Genomic DNA, 20,957 nt, shown 5'->3' on the forward strand with positions numbered 1-20,957 from the left:
TGCTGATTTTTAGAAGTTAACCATTGTGGCATACCAAAGCATTTCCTAAAAACCACAGGATTGAAGAATCCTTTCTTCAGTATCACTCTTAGTCACATGCACATTTCTGGAGAATTAATCAGATTAGTCAGCCCATTAAAACACACATGATTAATTGACTAAAACTTCTTTAATAGTGTGAAAAGCCTACGGCTGTCAAAGACTTAAAAGTCAAAATTGGCTTTCAAAGGGGACTCACGTTGAACATGGAAAGGAAATGCCTGAATAACTGTTGCTGAGTTCAGCCATTCCTGGCCTTATGCCTTATACTGTAGACCGGTAGTTGGTACTCCATTGACAATGATGAATCTAATATGGGTTTTAGCCTGAAATTGATGGAGTTGCCTGAATCAGGACCATAGATAGCACCTTTAAAAGAAATACAGAACATTGGACAGCTCCTTTAGGGTTAAGACTGAAACCCATAGAATCATACAGTTGGGGAAGACCTTGTGGGCCATCCATTCCAACTCCCTGCCAAGAAGCAGGAAAATCACATTCAAAGCACCCCTGACAGATGGCCATCCAGCCAGATTTATTGTCCCACTGGCAGAAAGTCCACCACTAAAAGTTAGACTGTTGATGATCTAGTTGGACAGCAATCTCAAAGACTTGAAAGCAAGTCCCTGGCCAACTGGTTTTCCTTGCAGTAGCAATAGGGTAGGGGTAAAATATGGACACTGCATCCCAAATAATTATTCTGAAGTCCCAAATAGACATTCCCTTCAGTTCCCAATTATTAGAATTGAAATGAGACATTTAAAATACTGACCAGCACACATTTTGGTGACTCAAATGTTAGACCTAGTTCTGGGGTATTTTTGACTGGCTGATTCCCAAAATGGCACCAGTTTCCCCCTCTCAGCTTTAGGTTTTGAGATACAGAACATATGCCCTGTAGCAGTCACCAACTGCTCACCCATAGAAAATCATGATAAGTTAATCTAAGAAACTAGAGCTGATGCGGACTATCCAATGCAATTTTCTGAATCAGTGCCCCAAATAACCCCAGAACAAACCTAAAAACTCAGACACCAAGAAATTCTTTTTTGTTGGGCTGTGTAACCATTCACCCCCAGAAATCTTCCATTTGCCGCATTCACATTCTTTTGGTCGTTTGACCCCCCCCCCCCCTCCTTTGCTTTTGGATGCTTTAACTTTAAGTATTGAAGTTTTAAATTACTATTTCCTAGAAATTTGGGAAGGACAATTTCACCCCAGGGGGGAAGAATTCTTATTCGAGACAAAATGCTTTCATTTTGACACAAGGATACCCATTGTAATTCCCCTTGTGTCATCTCTATTCTCTTCCACAGCAGCCCCAAAAGGTTCGATGAAACCTGAATCACGTTTGGTGAATACCAATACTAGGGAAATACTGGGGATGGTGAAAATGATGGTAGTGGTGGATGTGATATATTTGCTGTGGCTGTGTCTAGACATGATGGATATTGATTGTTGGGAAACATGGCCGGAAGAACATGAGTTTTGTGCAAATTAGGAGATGAAGCCAAGAAGGAGATGTACTTTCAGTTGGGTGGGACTCTCTCCTTGCTTGTAGAGCCTTTCCTTCCCTGTCATGCCAGTCATCCTGTAGAAGGCTGTAGACAAAGATAGAGCAATAAAGTATCACCAGTAGGTAAGAAACCGGCTGCCGACCTCAATGCAGCAAAAAGAGTAACCTCTCTGTTTTACGGTGTCCTGTCCATGTCCTGCATTCAGGATGAGGATCAAGGTCTTCGTAGACGTTACGAGCGAAAGTGGACAGTAAGTTCAATCTCTTTTCTCTTGTTCTTTCCTGGTGGCTTTCATGTAGTTACAAGCAGAGTCTAAAAAGGCACAGCTTTCCCATGCTCTGGTTCTCAGTTGGCAGAGTTTTGCTAAATCAGTCTCAAAATGTATCTCACTCTACATCTTGTTTCCAAAGGTAGATGGCCTAGTAACTTGCACTCTACAAAGGAAAGCAAGACAACTCTTCCCATTGCCTGCCTTCCTAAAAGATGTTGGTATTCGTTGGTGTAAAATAGCTTAAATACCATGAAGGTAGCAAGATCACATGGGTCATCCCTGGTTAGTACTTGGATGGAAGGCTTCCAAGGAATGCCAGGTGATGTGGACTGTATTTCAAAGATATTGACAAGCTGGAATATGTCCAGAGGAGAGCGACTAAAATGATCAAGGGTCTGGAGAACAAGCCCTATGAGGAGCAGCTTAAGGAGCTGGGCATGTTTAGCCTGAAGAAGAGAAGGCTGAGAGGGGATATGATAGCCATGTATAAATATGTGAGAGGAAGCCACAGGGAGGAGGGAGCAAGCTTGTTTTCTGTTTCACTGGAGACTAGGATGCGGAACAATGGCTTCAAACTACAAGAGAGGAGATTCCATATGAACATGAGGAAGAATTTCCTGACTGTGAGAGCCGTTCAGCAGTGGAACTCTCTGCCCCGGAGTGTGGTGGAGGCTCCTTCTTTGGAAGCTTTTAAACAGAGGCTGGATGGCCATCTGTCAGGGGTGATTTGAATGCAATATTCCTGCTTCTTGGCAGAATGGGGTTGGACTGGATGGCCCATGAGGTCTCTTCCAACTCTTTGATTCTATGATTCTATGAAAGGAATTGGCCAAACCACTGCTGAGAATACTTTTGCTGAGAAAAACCTTTGAGATTCATAGGGTCTCCATAAATCTGCTGCCCCTATTTGCAGAAGATGCTGCCTTGGAGAGGTCAGCCAAAACCGGTACATCATGAAGGCCTCTTTGTCTCTAATGGGGTGCTAATGTTACAATCCACAGCTGCAAATGTGATCTCAGCATCAGGAGGTAGATATAGGCATGATTACGTTCAGTCGGAATCTTCATAATTCGGGTTAAATTTGGAAATATTTGCTTTTTGAAGTGATTTCGAAGTTTTTAAGGAAACTGGAAGTCCCTTTGCCCTTCCAAAGCTTTTTCCGCCATTTCTGTTACGAAGCAGTAAGTGAGTCGGAAATGATCCAGCTTTTCCCCGGAGCCTGGGCAGAGTTTAAAAACAAACTGGATGTATTTCCTGCCTTTCCTTTCCCGTCACTTCTGGGCTGGAGCCTGGGAAGTGTTTCAAACCAGACTGGATGAATTTCCTGCCTTTGCTTCCCAGCCCACCCTTTCTGGAGTAGAATAACTACTTTCAAAGTAAAGTCCACCCAATGAAACAGGAAATAACACTTTCAAACCATTAAGGAAGGATTCGGAAGTTTCGAAAAGTTTTGAACATTTTTTTTCTGTGGGAATCGGAATTGACTTCCGAATTGAATCACCAGCACCTCCTACATCGAAATGTTGTTTTGGATCAAACAAGCCTAGTGGATAGATCCAGGGTGCACAATGCAGTGGTGCAATGGAATATGGTGGACACCAGACATGTAAAGACAAGACTCCTGTGAATTAAATAGCTGGATGCAAGAAGGAATTTCAGCTGATTCAGCAGAAATAATTAAACAACCACCTTCAGTTCCAAAGGAGTCTGGTATTTTGATTTCTATTCTCTTTCATTCTCCTCTTCCAACTCCCTGGAGCAAGGAATTATTCTTTGATTTTAAGAGAATCACTGTGGAGATTTTTGGTGTAAAAATTCCCATTTTGGACAGGGGAAAATAGACCAAAACAGGTCTGGAAAGAACCACAGGGCCATAAATACAATCACTTCTCATTTCTCTTTGAAAGGAACATGAGCTCTTTTGTATTGCTTCCTGGCAAGATTCCTCATAGGCTACATCAACTGTTGCAACACCATTTGGATTTTCTGTTGCGGAATGACCACTAAAAGCAAGTGTCATTGTATATTTCCCAGCATTTTGTGCCTTGGCCTATTTACAAGCCAGACCAAAGCCTCTCCCATGGCAGCCCTGTTCTTTCCCCCATTCTTGGCATCTCTTTCCGTCAGCAAGGAATGTTCCCCTCGTGAAACAGATGAGATGAGCTGCCCCTTAATCCATCTTGGGAGGTCTCTTTCTTAGTTCTTTCTTCCAGAGGTGGATGATTTTTATTGTCAGCAAAAGGATGGTAATCCTGCAAAATCCACATTTGGGAACCCTCCCAGTTTCTCTGAAGTAAGAAATAAAGCCAGTCATATGGCACTTTGAAAATGTAATCTCGTGGCAGAGAAATTTCCCAGCTGAGGCAGTTTGCAAAAAAAAAAAAAAAAAAAAAAAAAAAGGAAAGATAATCTTCTTTTAGGATTGTTTTCCTTTTAGGTTCTCCTGGGATGGACTAAGCTCTTGCCTTTCTCCAATCTACTCTGAGAAGGAGATAGTTCCTTTTTTAAAATAAGAATACTGCCACTGACCAATGGATAAATAGGTGTATACTGCCTAGATCCAGGGAAGTCATGCTACCCATGCTCTATTCTGCCTTGGTTAGACCACACCTGGAATACTGTGTCCAATTCTGGGCACCATAATTGAAGACAGATATTGACAAGCTGGAATGTGTCCAGAGGAGGCCACTAAAATGATCAAGGGTCTGGAAAACAAGCCCTATGAGGAGTGGCTTAAGGAGCTGGGCATATTTAACCTGAAGAAGAGAAGGCCAAGAGGAGATATGATAGCCATGTATAAATATGTGAGAGGAAGCCACAGGGAGGAGGGAGCAAGCTTGTTTTCTGCTGCCCTGGAGACTAGGATGCAGAACAATGTCTTCAAACTACAAGAGAGGAGATTCCACCTGAACATGAGGAAGAACTTCCTGACTGTGAGAGCTGTTCAGCAGTGGAACTCTCTGCCCCGGAGTGTGGTGGATGTTCCTTCTTTGGAGGCTTTTAAACAGAGGCTGGATGGCCATCTGTCAGGGGTGCTTTGAATGCAATATTCCTGCTTCTTGGCAGAATGGGGTTGGACTGGATGGTCCATGAGGTCTCTTCCAACTCTTTGATTCTATGATTCTATGAATGCTTCTAGAACATGGCCAGACTGCCCAAAAAACCTGAAGCAACTTAAAATAAAATAACTAAATCAACAGGAACACCATCTGGATTGACTTACTTTTTGTGGATTCAGATGTCTTCTTCACAATTTCAGCCCATATCTATAAGTCACAGATTTCAGAAGTTCCCCTTTGGACTAGAATGCACAGAATCCCACACCAGTATGGCAGCTGGGATACTGGGAGATGTCATCAAATAGGGCATAGTCCCAAAGCTTTGATTGCTTCCATGGCAAGGGCTTGGCTCGAGCACTCTTCTGCTTCCTTCTCCTCCATGGTGACAGAAGGTGCTCAGTGGTGGCAAAGGCAATGCCAAGCCAACCTCAGTGCCTGGCTCTTTTGAAAGGCCTGTTTTCTGAGTTGCGATCTGGCAACCATTGATGGGACCATGGGGCTCTGGGTCAAGCTCCCTCCCTTGCCATCTGCCTTCTCCAATAGCCCTTCTAGAGCCAGCTACCTCTCTGCTGGAGATCCTCCATTTCTTCCCACTGAAAGAGGAGGAAAAAGGAGATGCGGTGTTTATCCCTTTGCCTGCCAACCTGTGTGCCCTCCTCGGTGCTTGCCAGTCTCACCATGTCCCTCCCTGAGCCTCATTTACCTTTTAACAAAGTTTGAAATTAAATTAAGGGTAATGAGCTAATTAAATTTAACTGGCACCGGTGTCTTTCGCCTCCTCCTGTTTGTTCCCTCGCTCTCCGCCCGCCCTTTATCTCCAAACGCGATTGCAATAGAAAGCTCAATTACCTCTTTGCTATTATTATTTTTAATGGAATGTCAAAAGATGCTGGCGTTTTTCTTAACAGCCTGGTGCATTCTGGCTTAAAAGCCTTTCATTTGACAGGTCTGGAAATGCACAGGTTTGCAGAGTCCCCAAACAACCCCCATGGCTCCTTTGCATTTAACAACTGTGTGGGAATGCAAAATTCAGCAGTTTTCCCGCTCTCTGCCTGAAAGAGGAAAATAACTTATTGCATTGCACCGTGTCCTTTGATGGCTTGCAGGCCAATAAGTTGGTGGATCTGATCTGAGTTCTAGTCTGAACTTTAAAATAGCTGGACAAGATGCAGAGCCTTCCATAAACAGGTCCAGATCACTAGTGAGAACCTTTGAAATCCTAGCCTTTTTGGCATGGAAACAACCATTGTTGTTATTGTTGTGTGCATTCAAGACATTTCCAATTGCCAAGATTTGTTCTTTCCTCTGAGGTTCAGAAAGCATGATTTCTCTAAGGTCACCCGGTGGGTTTTCCATGTCCAAGCAGGGATTTAAACCTTAACCTTATAGACTACTTATAGAATCATAGAGTTGGAAGAGACCTCATGGGCCATCCAGTCCAACCTCATTCTGCCAAGAAGCAGGAAAATTGCATTCAAAGCACTCCTGACAGATGGCCATCCAGCCTCTGTTTAAAAGCTTCCAAAGAAGGAGCCTCTACCACACTCAGAAGAGAATGCTTCTGGAACATGGCCGTACAGCCCGGAAAATTTACAGCAACCCAGTGATTCCGGCCACAAAAGCCTTCAACAATATTTTACTCTAGTTCAGACCAAGAATATGATTCCCCCGCCCAGCCCCCATTATCACTGCCAAATAGAAATGATAACATTGCTGACTCAATAACAATTCTGTTCTACTTTCAAATTTTCTTTGAATCTCCAAATTTGCAGCATTGTAGACACTGAGATGGTGAAAATCATTCCTCACCGAGAAATCAGTTCTATTTGCTATGTACACACTCATACCTTCTGTCACATTGCTTGCCTCTTTTCTTTGGATGCCTCAACAATATGCTTAAATGCTCAACTGAATGAGGGAAAGAATATTTCTGGAGGGTAGAATTCTTAATTGAGAAGGCATCGCTGGAATCATATCCTAATCCAGCCCTATCCAAAGTAGTCCAGTCCTCTCAACCACATAGTGCAAGGCTAGGGCTTACCATGCAAGTGCTGAGAAATAGATGCAAAATCCGAAACGCCAAGGTTTGCAGTGGTTTAAGCAGAATGGAAACAGAAAACACCATTTCATCTTATGTAAATCTAGCAGAGCCTCCCTCATTTATTTACGCTCGCTTTGCTCCGTTGCTTTCAAAGAAAAAAAGCTCGGTAAACACCAGACTCCATTCCAAATGCAAGATACAGGTCTGAAAGCATCAACAAACACAAATGCTAGCCTGAGCCTGCAGATGGGGCATGAATGATTCATCTTGTGCCGGAATGGGCAACTGGCTAAGCTTTCGGGCACATTGGCTATGCAGTTAGCGTGGCAGACACCTCTCTTGCATCCATTCACTTTAGCTGGCAACTGGAGAGCCATCTCATGACCTGGTGACTCTTGGCCAAGTGCAGGTTTTGACTCCCAGAAAACAATTTCTGGAATTCTGGGAAATTGGATGAAACCAACTGCCACTCTGCTAGCCAGTCTTCCATGCCTGTGGGTAATGCAAAACCTTGGTATCATTGACTCCTACAATAATATAAAGATATTTCTCTTATAAAGAAAACTCTGCACTCTGTTTGTATTGGGGAATCTGAGCTGTTAAGCTCAAAAATAGCCTTCAGTTGGGATGATTCCACCATAAATATAGCAGAGTACCAGAAGGAAACTCCATAACCAGTAGAAACTTACATGTGATGAGCTAGGATAAGCTTCTATTCCAGCATCTCTCAGTATAAATCCCAGTAACTAGAAAGTCTGTTTTCCCCAAACTTCCCAATGTTCACATTTGGGCATATTGAGTATCCATACCAATTCTGGTCCAGATCCATCATTGCTTGAGTCCACAGGTCTCTCTGGATGTAGGTGAATGACAACTCCAAAATTCAAGGTCGGTGCCCACCAAACCCAATTTTCTGTTGGCCATGGGAGTTCTGTGTACCATGTTTGTTTCAATTCTATCATTGGTGGAGTTCAGAATGCTCTTTGATTGTAGGTGAACTATAAATCCCATTAACTACAACTCCCAAATGCCAAGGTCTGTTTTCCCCAAACTTCACCAGTGTTCACATTTGGGCATATTGAATATTCCTGCCAAGATTGGTGCAGATCCATCATTGTTTGAGTTTACAGTGCTCTCTGGATGTAGGTGAACTACAACTACAAAACTCAAGGTCAATGCCCACCAAACCCTTCCAGTATTTTCTGTAGGTCATGGGAGTTTTGTATGTCAAGCTTGGTTCAATTCCATCATTGGTGGAGTTCAGAATGTTCTTTGATTGTAGGTGAACTATAAATCCCAGCAACTGCAGCTCCCAAATGACAAAATCATCCCTACTAGAATTCAAATTTGGCCAAATCGGGAATTTGTGCCTAATTTTGTCCAGTGACTGAAAATACATCCTGCATATCAGATATTTACATTACGATTCATAACAGGAGCAAAATGACAGTTATGAAGCAGCAAGAAAAATAATGTTATGGTTGGGGGTCATCACAACATGAGAATTGTGTTAAGGGGTTGTGACATTAGGAAGGTTGAGAACCACTGCTCTATTCCTTAATATTCAAAAGTAGTTATTGAAGTTAAAGAAATACATTCTTGATGGAAAAAGTCTTGGAGCTAACTAGCTTACTAAATCTCACATTCTAAAGAGGTAAAAGGATAAAAAGTCCATGCAGCTACATTTTGCCTTGAGAGAGGTAAAATCCGCATCCTCATAAGTAGAAAGTAAAAGCAGAAGAGACTGGAAAATTGCAAATGGTCACATAGCCAGCTGTGTACAATAAAAATACTTTTAAAAAGGAAGTTGCCACACAGAATTCCATTTCCACATCATCAAAGAGGAGGAGACAGTAGCAAGGAGGAAGAGTAAAGACAAAGCCTTTTTGGGAAAACATGCATAGGAATGGAGGAGGAATCCCTCAGCCTAATCCCATCTCTAGTCTAGCTACTCATTGAGGTCTGGAAAGTTGATGACACAAGAGACTTGTGCAGTCCAGGGATGAAACCCAACAGTTTGAATTGATCAAAGAATTTAAGACCCTATGTCAAAAAGCAAGAATTGATCTGTACATAGGTTGTTGTAGGTTTTTTCAGCTTATATGACCATGTTTTAGAGGCATTCCCTCCTGACGTTTCGCCTGCATCTATGGCAAGCATCCTCAGAGGTATCCTCACAAGCATCCTCACTACCTCTGAGGATGCTTGCCATAGATGCAGGTGAAACATCAGGAGAGAATGCCTCTGGAACATGGCCATATAGCCTGAAAAAACCTACAACAACCTAGTGATTCCAGCCATGAAAGCCTTCGACAATACATAGATTATGCATTATGCAGCTATCCCAGTTTGCATACAGCAGATAGGAAGGGAAAAGAAAGAATGCATTACTATTTGCAGCATTAAGCTTTCCAAGAAATGTCGTGTCCACTTAAATTTAAGTTTCCAAGCCACATAACTGGCCAAAAGTAGAAACCAGGCATGTTTGTTGGAATTGCAAAAGTTAAGAGGGGATGAAATCTCCTGCAAAGTTCCTCCTGATGACTAATAAAAGTTATGCAAAACAGTAGATCCAAGTGGGAAATAAATAGTAATGGGAAATTATGCCAACTTTGTGTAGTGTACTGAATCCCAATGAAGGGAACTCACTGCATGGTGAATGCATAGGTCAATTCTATTCAGTAGGTCTTGTTGTTCATTCGTTCAGTCATCTCCGACTCTTCGTGACCTCATGGACCAGCCCACGCCAGAGCTCCCTGTCGGCCGTCACCACCCCCAGCTCCTTCAAGGTCAGTCCAGTCACTTCAAGGATGCCATCCATCCATCTTGCCCTTGATCGGCCCCTCTTCCTTTTGCCTTCCACTTTCCCCAGCATCATTCCCTTCTCTAGGCTTTGCTGTCTCCTCATGATGTGGCCAAAGGACTTCAACTTTGTCTCTAATATCCTTCCCTCCAATGAGCAGTCGGGCTTTATTTCCTGGAGGATGGACTGGTTGGATCTTCTCGCAGTCCAAGGCACTCTCAGAACTTTCCTCCAGCACCACAGCTCAAAAGCATCAATCTTCCTCCGCGCAGCCTTCCCTACGGTCCAGCTCTCACATCCGGAGGTGACGACAGGGAATACCATGGCTTTGACTAGGCAATGGATCTTTGTTGCCAGTCTGATGTCTCTACTCTTTACTATTTTATCAAGACTGGACATTGCTCTCCTCCCAAGAAGTAAGGTCTACTTTACTTGAAATGGACTATAAGATTCCAGCAATTTTTTTTTTTGAAAGAAACGTATGTTTGGTGCAAGGTTTCCTTTTTCAGAATGCAGTTTGTTTTGGTGCTGTGTTTCCATTTTCAATACGTGTTCTCCCCGGAGTTTTCATATTACTTTCCTAAAGTGAATCACTCCACAATCTCAATGCAAACAGAAGTCCCTTGCTTCTGGTTTTCTGTTCCTCGGTGTTTTTCCAAAACCTCATCTCTTCACATCGCTCCAATTGAACTCCCTTTGCCCACTTCCTTCATCGCCCTCAGAACAAAGAGTCCTCTTGGATCTGCCTCCTGCTTTTTTATATTTGTTTTGACTTTGCAGGACCATCAATAAATCATGAGTGACATTTTGTTTTCAACGTGTGGGTAGAGGGTGTGTTTTTTCACCTCCCAAAAAAACATCATCATAAAATATTTAGCTTGGAGCTTTGCTAGTAGGTGGGCCTACACATCTCAAGAGGTTTCTTCTTTCTACTGACCACATTTGTTCGAGTTTCTTAACATGAGGAAAGACAATCCAGAGTAAACAATCAGGCACATCAAATCACTCCCAACAAAAGATTCCCCCCAGGAACTTCCAAGCCATTAAATGCTAATCAAGGTGGTCAGTTGAAACATTCACACCTAGCTCCAGCAGACAAGAGCCCTTTGTCCCACCCTGGTCATTCCACAGATATATAAACCCATTTTCCTACTTCCAACAGACCTCACTACCTCTGAGGATGCTTGCCATAGATGCAGGCAAAACGTCAGGAGAAAATGCCTCTAGAACATGGCCATATTGCCCGGAAAAACCTACAACTACCCACAATCCATGCTCTTGATACTTTGGCAAAGTCCTTGCAGAGTGGCTCTGAATGTCAGAAAGAAGAAAGGAGAGAGTCAGCAAATGGGACAAGCAATAATAATAATAATAATAATAATAATAATAATAATAATACTTCATTTATATTCCATCCTTCTCACCCTGAAGGGGACTCAGGGCGGATCACAGTACACATACATGGCAAACATTCAATGCCATTTTGTATAGACAATACGCAGACAGACAGACAACAGAAGGAAGTGGTTTGTTTCCAAACAGTGTCCAGCTGTTTTTGGTGCCATGGAAGGTTGAGCTCGAGTCCAGGTGGTGCTGTTGCTCTATCCTCTATGACGAAGAGCCGTCAGGACTTCCTCCTTCCTTTTGGTCTCCCAGCATTTTCTGATCTTCTTTCTTTATGACGTCGTAAAACACCTCTCCTGCTTTTTAGCAGTATCTAATTTCTCTGCAAGATACTCCACTTTGGCAGGAAAAACGAAATGCAAAGATACAAAATGGGGGACAATGCCTGGCTTGAGAGCAGTACGTGTGAAAAAGATCTTGGAGTCCTTGTGGACAACAAGTTAAACATGAGCCAACAATGTGATGTGACGGCAAAAAAAGCCAATGGGATTTTGGCCTGCATCAATAGGAGCATAGTGTCTAGATCTAGGGAAGTCATGCTCTCCATGCTCTATTCCGCCTTGGTTAGACCACACCTGGAATATTGTGTCCTATTCTGGGCACCACAATTCAAGAGAGATATTGACAAGCTGGAATGTGTCCAGAGGAGGGCGACTAAAATGATCAAGGGTCTGGAGAACAAGCCCTATGAGGTGCGGCTTAAGGAGCTGGGCATGTTTAGCCTGAAGAAGAGAAGGATGAGAGGAGATATGATTGCCATGTATAAATATGTGAGAGGAAGCCACAGGGAGGAGGGAGCAAGCTTGTTTTCTGCTTCCTTGGAGACTAGGACGCGGAACAATGGCTTCAGACTACAACAAAGGAGATTCCATCCTGACTGTGAGAGCCGTTCAGCAGTGGAACTCTCTGCCCCGGAGTGTGGTGGAGGCTCCTTCTTTGGAAGCTTTTAAACAGAGGCTGGATGGCCATCTGTCAGGTGTGATTTGAATGCAACATTCCTGCTTCTTGACAGGGGGTTGGACTGGATGGCCCATGAGGTCTCTTCCAACTCTTTGATTCTATGATTTTATGATTCTAATCACAGCTAAGGCTGTTTTCAAATTGCTTAGGTAAACAATGAGCTAGGTGGACAGTTAGCAGCTCACGCCAACCCGGGGCTTCGAACTTGTAACCTTTTGGTTGATATAGATCTTATAATTATTGATGATTTACCAGCTGTGCTAAACAAGGAAGAAGACAGAAAGTTGAGCTAGTCAGTAAAGTAGATTGCTAGGGTCAAGAAGGCCTAGGAAGACTCTTCATATGTCCTTCTGTTTGTAAGAAGAGAGCATTGTAGCCATGTAGTTGCCTATGGGAAGTCCACCAGTAGATATGAATGTCATCACATGCTTTGTCTTGTGCTTCTCAACAATTTACAAAACACAGAAGCTTTCAGATGTCCAGCTTAAATCTTATTGTTAGGCTTGACTAGAGCCTTTGTATCAGTTGAGTTGACCTATGTCTTGTCAAGTCCATTTTGATGCATAATTCAAAGAACTAGTTATGGCTGATAAAGCATCATATAAATTTGGTCCAATGAGCTGAAAGATTCTTCCATATACAATACAACCTCAGTATCCACAAGGGTTACATTCCTGGATTTTGCATATTTATTTATTTATTTTATTTAAAACTTTTATATCCCAATTTTCTCTACCTCCGTAGAGGGACACAGACCGGCTAACAGCAAACCTGTGCCTTCAGCATAGATACCTCCCTGCCTTCCAAATGCAAACGCCATTGAAATGAAGAGCTTCCAGCCCAATAATACCATAGTGTTGGACTGGAGAACCTAGAAAAAATCCATATTTTTTTTTGAAGTGGATAAATAAAACCATAAATTCTGACCCTGTGGATACAGGGGTTGTATTGTTTACCTGGTTGTGGCACTTACTTCCAAAGTAGATTGAGCCTGGGCTCCTTTGGATTGTTATAGTCAACCCATTGCTGGAATTCTGAATAGAAAAGACTTTACTTATAAATCTTTTCTGATTAAAAACCTCCATAATTGGTTGACTATAATGATCCAAGGTCTTTAAATGAATACACTGGACTTTCAAATATGTTAGTGTTTATTTATGAGGGGTATGCATTTTTTATCAACTGGTGTTTTAATAGTACAATGAACGGAGTTCACATTTTAATATGCGTCACTGATAATCTTGTTATCGCAACATTTTATTTATTTATTTATTATTTATTTATTTACTGCGCTTATATACCGCAATTCTCAGCCCTAGGGTAACTCATTGCAGTGTACAACATAGAGAAACAGGTGCAAAATACAAAACATAGTGTAAAATAATCCACAATTCAACATTATCAGAAACATCAAAACATCAACATTACTACAAAACCATTCCGAGTAGTCTCATCGTCAAACCCACAATCCAATATCATTTCCGTTGTTTCATTCCTATGGTCAAATTACCAGTCACTGCACTTCTTGATCAAATGCCTTCTTAAATAGCCAGGTCTTTAACTTCCTGCGGAATATCAATAGGGAGGGAGCTAGCCTGATGTCCATGGGAAGGGTGTTCCACAGCCGAGGAGCCACCACCGAGAAGGCCCTATCTCTCGTCCCCGCCAGACGTGCCTGTGACGCAGGCGGGATCGAGAGCAGGGCCTCCCCGGAAGATCTCAAAGTCCTCGTGGGCTCATAGGCCGAGAGGCGGTCAGTTAGGTATCTTGGGCCGGAACTGTTTAGGGCTTTATAGGCCAATGCCAGCACCTTGAATTGAGCCCGGTAGCAGATCGGCAGCCAGTGGAGCTGGTACAGCAGGGGGGTTGTATGCTCCCTGCGTCCCGCTCCTGTTAGTATCATAGCTGCTGCACGTTGGACCAGTTGGAGCTTCCGGGCCGTCTTCAAAGGCAATCCCACATAGAGAGCGTTGCAGTAGTCTAAACGGGATGTAACCAGAGTGTGGACTACCGTGGCCAAGTCAGACTTCCCAAGGTACGGGCACAGCTGGCGCACGAGCCTGAGCTGTGCAAATGCTCCCCTGTACAAAGCTTGCCTCTCAGTCCTGGGAGAAAGACAGAATAGAAGCCAAAGAAACACAAGTAGTTTGGTGATAGCTCTGCAGACCTTCCTTGTCCCTCAAGTTCCTTGAATGTAGAAATATTCTCCTTTGCTTCCTGATCTGCCCAGTGGGCCATCACAAAGAGAGATGGGAATCAATGGGAAACCAGCAGCATGAGTTATGTGAAGTATATGATATATGTCCTTTCCTTGATTGCTGTAGATAGAGGCCGAAAACCCTGAAACAGAAGACCTAGTGGGCATGTGTGTATGTGTGTGTGTGTCTTGCAACAAGGTGGCAAACCCCTTTGACAGAGACTATTGTCCCTCTCCTTTCCTATATATCTCTTGTGCTCTTATTGCAATTGTGCTAGTTTCAGTTTTCTTGAGGTTAGAAAGAGGGTGGGTGAGCATGAAAGCTTGCATGCGCATGTTCCATTGCTAAATGATGTGCCCGGTCCTCCTCCGCCATGGGCTGTCAAAAAGGCTGTCTTTCCTAAGCGCGTTGTTAATGAATGCCATCAAATACATTCAATTTCCTCGCCAGCCTCCTTCTGTGTCTTATAAAAGTGACACATGGAATTGTCTGCGAAATTATATATTTCTATCCCAGCTCTCCGGTCTCCTAATCACTTGATCGGTCCGGGGAGCACTTTACCAAGGTGGATAGCAGAAGGGCCAAAGCAAATGAGGGGTTGTGAAATTATCTCGTTTCCTGGACCTGCATTTGGAGCATGACCTCACTTGGGAAGGTGGAAGTTCAGTGCCATTCATCCGTTCTTCTACTTGGCACGAGTGGCCATCCTGGGAGATTGTCTTTTTCAGCATTTCTATGTACTCAAGATGTATGGATTACATCTTAATGATAAAAGTGAAGCCATTTGGCTTAAGCATCAAGGATATTTAGTTGTGCTAATGCACATTGCTGTGACATAACTTATTTTCCTTGAACATAGACCTAAACTTGCTCACTTCAGTCTGGGTATATATCAGGTATCATCAACCCTCCATCTTTGATGGTTTAACTTTTATGGATTTGATGAATATATTCTCTCTAGGACTCTCTTGGTCCTTCAGCATGACTCTATAATAGCAAGAAGTGTGGAAAAGTCAAGGAACTATCCACAGAGGGAACTACAACTGTGACTTGAAAAGACCTCCTGGCCTATGCCATTGTGCCTGGGGGGTATAACTCTTAGTGAAAGAGGCATGGACGTGACATCTTTCCCCCAGGGGATTGCTTCTTGCCCTCCTTTAGGAAAACTAGAACTCCCAAGGACCAAAACACTGTAGATAACTCAAAGTAAGTTTTATTGTTCACAAAGAATTATCCCTTTAAGGCAATAAGCTGGAAGTTTCAAAGGGGTAAAGGAAAATATACATTACAGTCTCTGGTTGTCTTGGGTCCAAGGAGTTTTGCAGCTGAGAAGCTTTTCCAAGTGCCTCTTTCTCAATGGCTGTGAATATCGGAATAATCACAACCCCAATTCCAATGGCCTATATTTTGAAGGCACAAAGCCTCCCTCTGGTGCCAAAGAACTGGTCTGAAGGTGCTTCGTCCAGGTTGATCTGAACATGAAGCATAAGTCTCAAGGGTAAGAACCTCAGAATTGGTGCTGAGAGGTAACTTAATCAAGGGCTTCAGAGCCAAGTCTCTCTCTCACGTCCATCTGATAGAAAGTTTGATGGTGGAATGGAAAAGGAAACACTGTCCTGCTCTCTAGGAAGAGGTGGGGTCAAACAATTGAGCAGGAGGAATAATTTAACTGCTGCAAACAACATTGATTGACAGCTATAAAAACCAATCAATCCAACTATACATTTACAGGGTAAAAAGGCAAAATCAGGCATGATACAACAGTTCAAATCCTGCAACTTACAGTTCTACATATAGGTGGCGCCACTCACACCGTCACATGGCCAATGCCAAGGGCTACAGTTTGGAAAGGTTAAATTTTAAGGCTACAGCCAAATACCATTTTCCCATTCACTGGGGATGCTGGCAGTTGTGGCCCAGAATGTCATTTTCCAAGCTCAATCTAGGACTTGGATGTGCCAATGATGTATACCCAGCAGGGGAGCGATCCCAGCAACACGGCAATTTCAACCACAGTGTTATAGCAGCCAATCTCATCTATCTACCATCCAATCCATTTAGTTATTCATTATCCTATTAGCGGCGATAATTGTGGTTCCTATTAACAATATATCCTCTGGGAGGTAGGCATGGGGGAAGGGACCCATAAAAATATTGAGAAATGCAAAATTAAAATTAAAAAGCAATTAAGTAGCTTTGGAATAAAGTTGGTAACCATAGCAGCCTGGGATCTAAAAAAGACTAAAATGTATTTTAGTAAAAAAATGGAGAATCCTGGATATATTTTTACCACCCCCATATTCATATTTTCTCCTTAATCTTTTTATATTTGATAGCTAACGGAACCAGCATAAACTGAGTGTTGGTCTAAAATTCTGGAAACTAGGGTTCAATTCCACAGCTAGACACAGGAACCCATCTTCGGCAAGTCACACTCTCTTAACCTTTAAGGAAGGCAATGGCAAACCCATTCTGGAGAAATACTGCCAGGAAAACCCTAGGATTGGTTTACCATAATTTGGAGTCAATTTAACATGTATAACAACAATAATAAATAACTGAAAGCCAATGTGGTATAGTGCTGTAAACGAGAGTTGCCTTAGCACTCCAGGAGACTAGGGTTGAAATTCCCACCTAGTGATGGAAACCCAGTGGGGTTTCCACTCCCTGAGCATTGAAGGAAGGCAACGGCAAACCTCCTCAGAAGAAACCCTATAGGTCTTAAATACTCTAAAGCAGTGGTTCTCAATGTGTGGGTCCCCAGGTGTTTTGGCCTACAACTCCCAGAAATCCCAGCCAGTTTACCAGCTGTTAGGATTTCTGGGAGTTGAAGGCCAAAAACATCTGGGGACCCCAGGTTGAGAACCACTGCTCTAAAGGCATCAGTCCCATTTGAACTTGGAAACTAAATAGGGCCAGTTCTTGGATGGGAGGCCATCAAAGGATGGCAGATGTTGTAGGCCATATTTCAGAGGAAGGAACTAGCAAAACTACCTATGAATATTCCTTGCGTTAGAACCTGTGAGTCAATCTGTGCATCCCAGAAATCCCAGCCAGTTTTCCAGCTGTTAGGATTTCTGAGAGTTGAAGGCCAAAAACATCTGGGGACTCAGAGGTTGAGAACCACTGCCTTAGAAGATCCTATGAAATGGTGTCACCCTAAGTCAACGGGCAACTTGAAGGCATATATACGCACCGAGTTGCCGTAAGGACAAGTCAATAGCAACAAGAACTATGTATCTCAGTTGTGCCTGATGATGCAGGGAAACTTAGAGAGAAGAAAAGTTGCTCTTCTGCGTCATAGACATATTAGATTGAATAGAATGCTTTCAAAATTTCATTATGGTTGTGTAAAATTTAACAAGGCTTAACGTGGGATCTCCAAGTGTGTTGTATCATCTCCATCGATGACTGTATCAAACAATTGCTTCTGATTCCTTTCTGTCTTTCCCTTCCAGAACTTTAGAAACTGTCACTCAGAGATACCGGATGCGGGTGATTACCTGACCTGTCGCTACTCCCGCGAAGACCAGTATCTGACCAAAATACCGTATGTCTATAGTCCCTTGTCGTATCTCCCAGAAGGTGTCCATCCATCCAACCACACCAGCACTTCTTTCTGCTGCCCACCTCCGGGTTCCCGGGCTCCTTATATTTGTCCCAAGGAGCAATACGTCTGAAAGGAGGACACGCCACCAAGCAAAGGAGGAAAGCGTCCTTCCCACAGCTTCAACTTTCAGATATCAGCCAAGGCCTTTTTACCCCTTCACTTTTGTCTAGTGTGTGTGTGTATGTGTGTGTATGGACCCTATTTGATCCTCATCCCTGCATCCTTAATTTTTTTTTTTACTTTGTTGATGCCGTTGTTGAGACGTTTTGGTGCATTTGTACTTTCCATTATCAGATGGCTACAGTCCTAAATATATTTACAAGGAGGTATGGCTCACTGAACTCAATGGGATTTGCTTCTGAGTAAACATACCTAGGATTGTGCCATTGGCTTCTGCCTTGTTTGTTAAGAAACATCCTTTTGTTGTCCCTTGTACAACTCCCATTCATCCCTCATCTTGTCCCACCATCTTCTCGAACTTTGAGCCTTCCCGTACCGAAAAGACGTTGCACTTTTGTGCATCTCTGCGTATATACTACGTCCCCCGTACTGGATGGAATGTGTCGGACTTCACTTATCCTCTTTTCCGCCATTTTTCACAATTTGCACTATGGCTGAACATCAAGCGAGCCCTATATGCCACTTGCGAACACCCCAACCAAAACGGACATGTCCTGTTCCTCTCTTTTTCCGTACGTAACACTGTACATCCCTTGTGATTTTGGAGCCCTGAGTCTGCATGCATTTCATCCATTCATGGAAATGAGAACCCTGTTTAGAGGAATGCAACCGGACACCATGCAAAGATTGTCAAAGAGGAAGTTCTGGTGATTTTCTCCATGCTGAAGAATGGCTTCAGGACTTTACCTTCGACCCTTTTTCATCCCTAGTTTTTTTTTTTCAATCCCCATTTGTTTGACTCCAGAGGGAATTGAATCCAGAGAATATGGACAGAGAATGTAAGATGGTAGCACACAGGAGTTTGATGAAAAACCATTCCTTTAATCTGGGACCACAAATGAAAAGCCCGGAATTAGAAAGAGAAAGGATATAGATAGATATAGGCTTTATTTTTTATTCTTTTCTATTTTTGTTCAGGGAAAAACAAAGGAAAATCTCTCAGTTTTGCTATGCACTTTTCTTTAATTGGAATTCAGAAATAAAACTCAGGCAGGTGTAAAAGAAGGAGGTTTTTCTTTTCTTTTCAGGAAACCTCCTTGCCCTTAACGAAGGATGAAAGCCAAGACAGGACTGAACCTTGGAAGTTTTGTTTTGTTTTCTATTTTCTTTTGGTTTACTTTGGTTTCCTGTTATCAACGCAATGAGCTTTTTTGGGCTGGCATGTTTCTATATGGAACGTACAGAAGCTGTTGGGATCATATGCATGTTCCTACAACCTCTGGTTGTTATATAGATAAGGAACTTCATCTCCACCACACTCCTTTGTCCATGTGCAATATAGGACTGTATGCATGAGGAGAAGGGGTGCTGAGCAAAAGGAGAGAGGAGAAGTCTTAGAGAACCAACATGGTTGACAAGAAGTCTTGGAGAACCATGGTTGACAAGTCTTGGAGAACCATGGTTGATCTTGGACAGCTAGGAAGTCACATGGAATGGATCCGTCTTTGCAAAGAAATGTGTCTGTAGTCTCCCTTCCCAACTTATTTGGTGTAGCCATCTGCCAATGACCCACAAGGACATTGGCACAATGGGCATTCATCCCTAATCTCAAGATTCAGTATCCACAGGATGGAGAAGACCTGCGTGATGGAAGCTGTCTCAACCTAGAGTCAGAGTTTATTTTTGTATGTTCGGTTGGAGAAGGCTAACATTGCTCAATGCACTTTGGATCCCCGTGTACATTTCCATGCACTTTGGATCCTCACGTTGGGTTTCCCCTCACCCTCCATTTCCCCGCATCCTATCGAAGGTTTAGCTTGGTCAGCCCAGCATCGACACGCAAAGCTAAACTATCTTCACACTACCTCAGCCATTTCCTGCGAGCTTAAAGACAAAAAACACAACCACAAGAAGCCAACAACCATGAAACCAAGAGCAAGATGGCAGCACTTCCTGCCAACACTGCCAAGTCCAGGCTTAGAGCATGGTTGCCTGATGCTGTGACAACATTTCCTGTCCAGGGCAGGATGTGGGCAAGCCATCTGAGGCGATGTCAATATCAAGACAAAAAAAAGGTGCTGTCAGCTTCCCCCCGTCACCGCCCCTCTCTTCCCCGAGACCCTCCTCAAGCAACGAAAAGGGAGCCAAGCCCTTCCTCACCCAAAGATGGTGGCAACATTCATGGTCATAGTGAAGGCTATGTTGGCCACAGCGTGGAATGTTCCTTTTGGGAAGGAGAAAAGATGTTTATGAACATATGTTAGCACTTTAAATATATGGCCCTGAATTAAATCCCAGCTGAATTGAAGTCATTCCAAACACCTTGTCGAGCTCTTTGTGTCTCCTCTCTTTGCCTCCTTTGCTCCGAGAACATGAGCCTTGACTTTCTTTAGTGAGGAACTCAAGGGCCATGGACCACAGTGATGGCCTTTCTTTCTTCACTTTAGGCCAGAGGAAATCCCTTGTATCCACAGCAGTGGAAGCATCCATCCAGAACTGAGTTTCCCAATAAGGCAGGGGTATCAAACTCATATTCACAGAGGGCCAGTCTTATGGTTACCTTCAAAGGTATGTTTATAAGTGTAGGTAAAGGTAAAGGTTTTCCCCTGACATTAAGTCAATTCATGTCCGACTCTGGGGGTTGGTGCTCATCTCCTTTTCTAAGCTGAAGAGCCGGCATTGTCCGTAGACACCTCCAAGGTCATGTGGCCATGAGCATGACTGCATGGAGTGCCGTTACCTTCCCGCCGGAGCAGTACCTATTGATCTACTCACATTTGCATGCTTTCAAACTGCTAGGTTGACAGAAGCTGGGGCTAACTGCAGGAGCTCATGCCGCTCCCCGGATTCGAACCTGTGACCTTTTGGTACGCAAGTTCAGCAGCTCAGCGGTTTAACCCACTGTGCTACTGGGGACTCCATTTATAATTGTAAC

The 20,957-nt window shown here is 43.2% G+C and overlaps 1 protein-coding gene across 5 annotated transcripts in view; it reads left to right on the forward strand.

The window, feature by feature from the left end:
* Positions 1 to 20,341, forward strand: part of NECTIN1 (nectin cell adhesion molecule 1) — a 266,551-nt gene extending 246,210 nt beyond the window's left edge. For 2 of the 5 annotated variants that reach the window (XM_060787774.2, XM_060787778.2), the window contains one exon: positions 17,751 to 20,341. In XM_060787774.2, coding sequence (XP_060643757.2) covers positions 17,751 to 17,972 — 222 coding nt within the window. In that variant the 3' untranslated portion in view covers positions 17,973 to 20,341. Of the gene's footprint in view, positions 1 to 1,761; positions 1,807 to 17,750 lie in introns of all 5 variants that reach the window. The other 3 variants (XM_060787775.2, XM_060787780.2, XM_060787781.2) reach the window with 3 other exon arrangements.
* Positions 20,342 to 20,957: the final 616 nt, after the last annotated feature.

Source organism: Anolis sagrei, chromosome 7, assembly GCF_037176765.1.
Source record: "Anolis sagrei isolate rAnoSag1 chromosome 7, rAnoSag1.mat, whole genome shotgun sequence".
NCBI lineage: Eukaryota > Metazoa > Chordata > Lepidosauria > Squamata > Dactyloidae > Anolis > Anolis sagrei.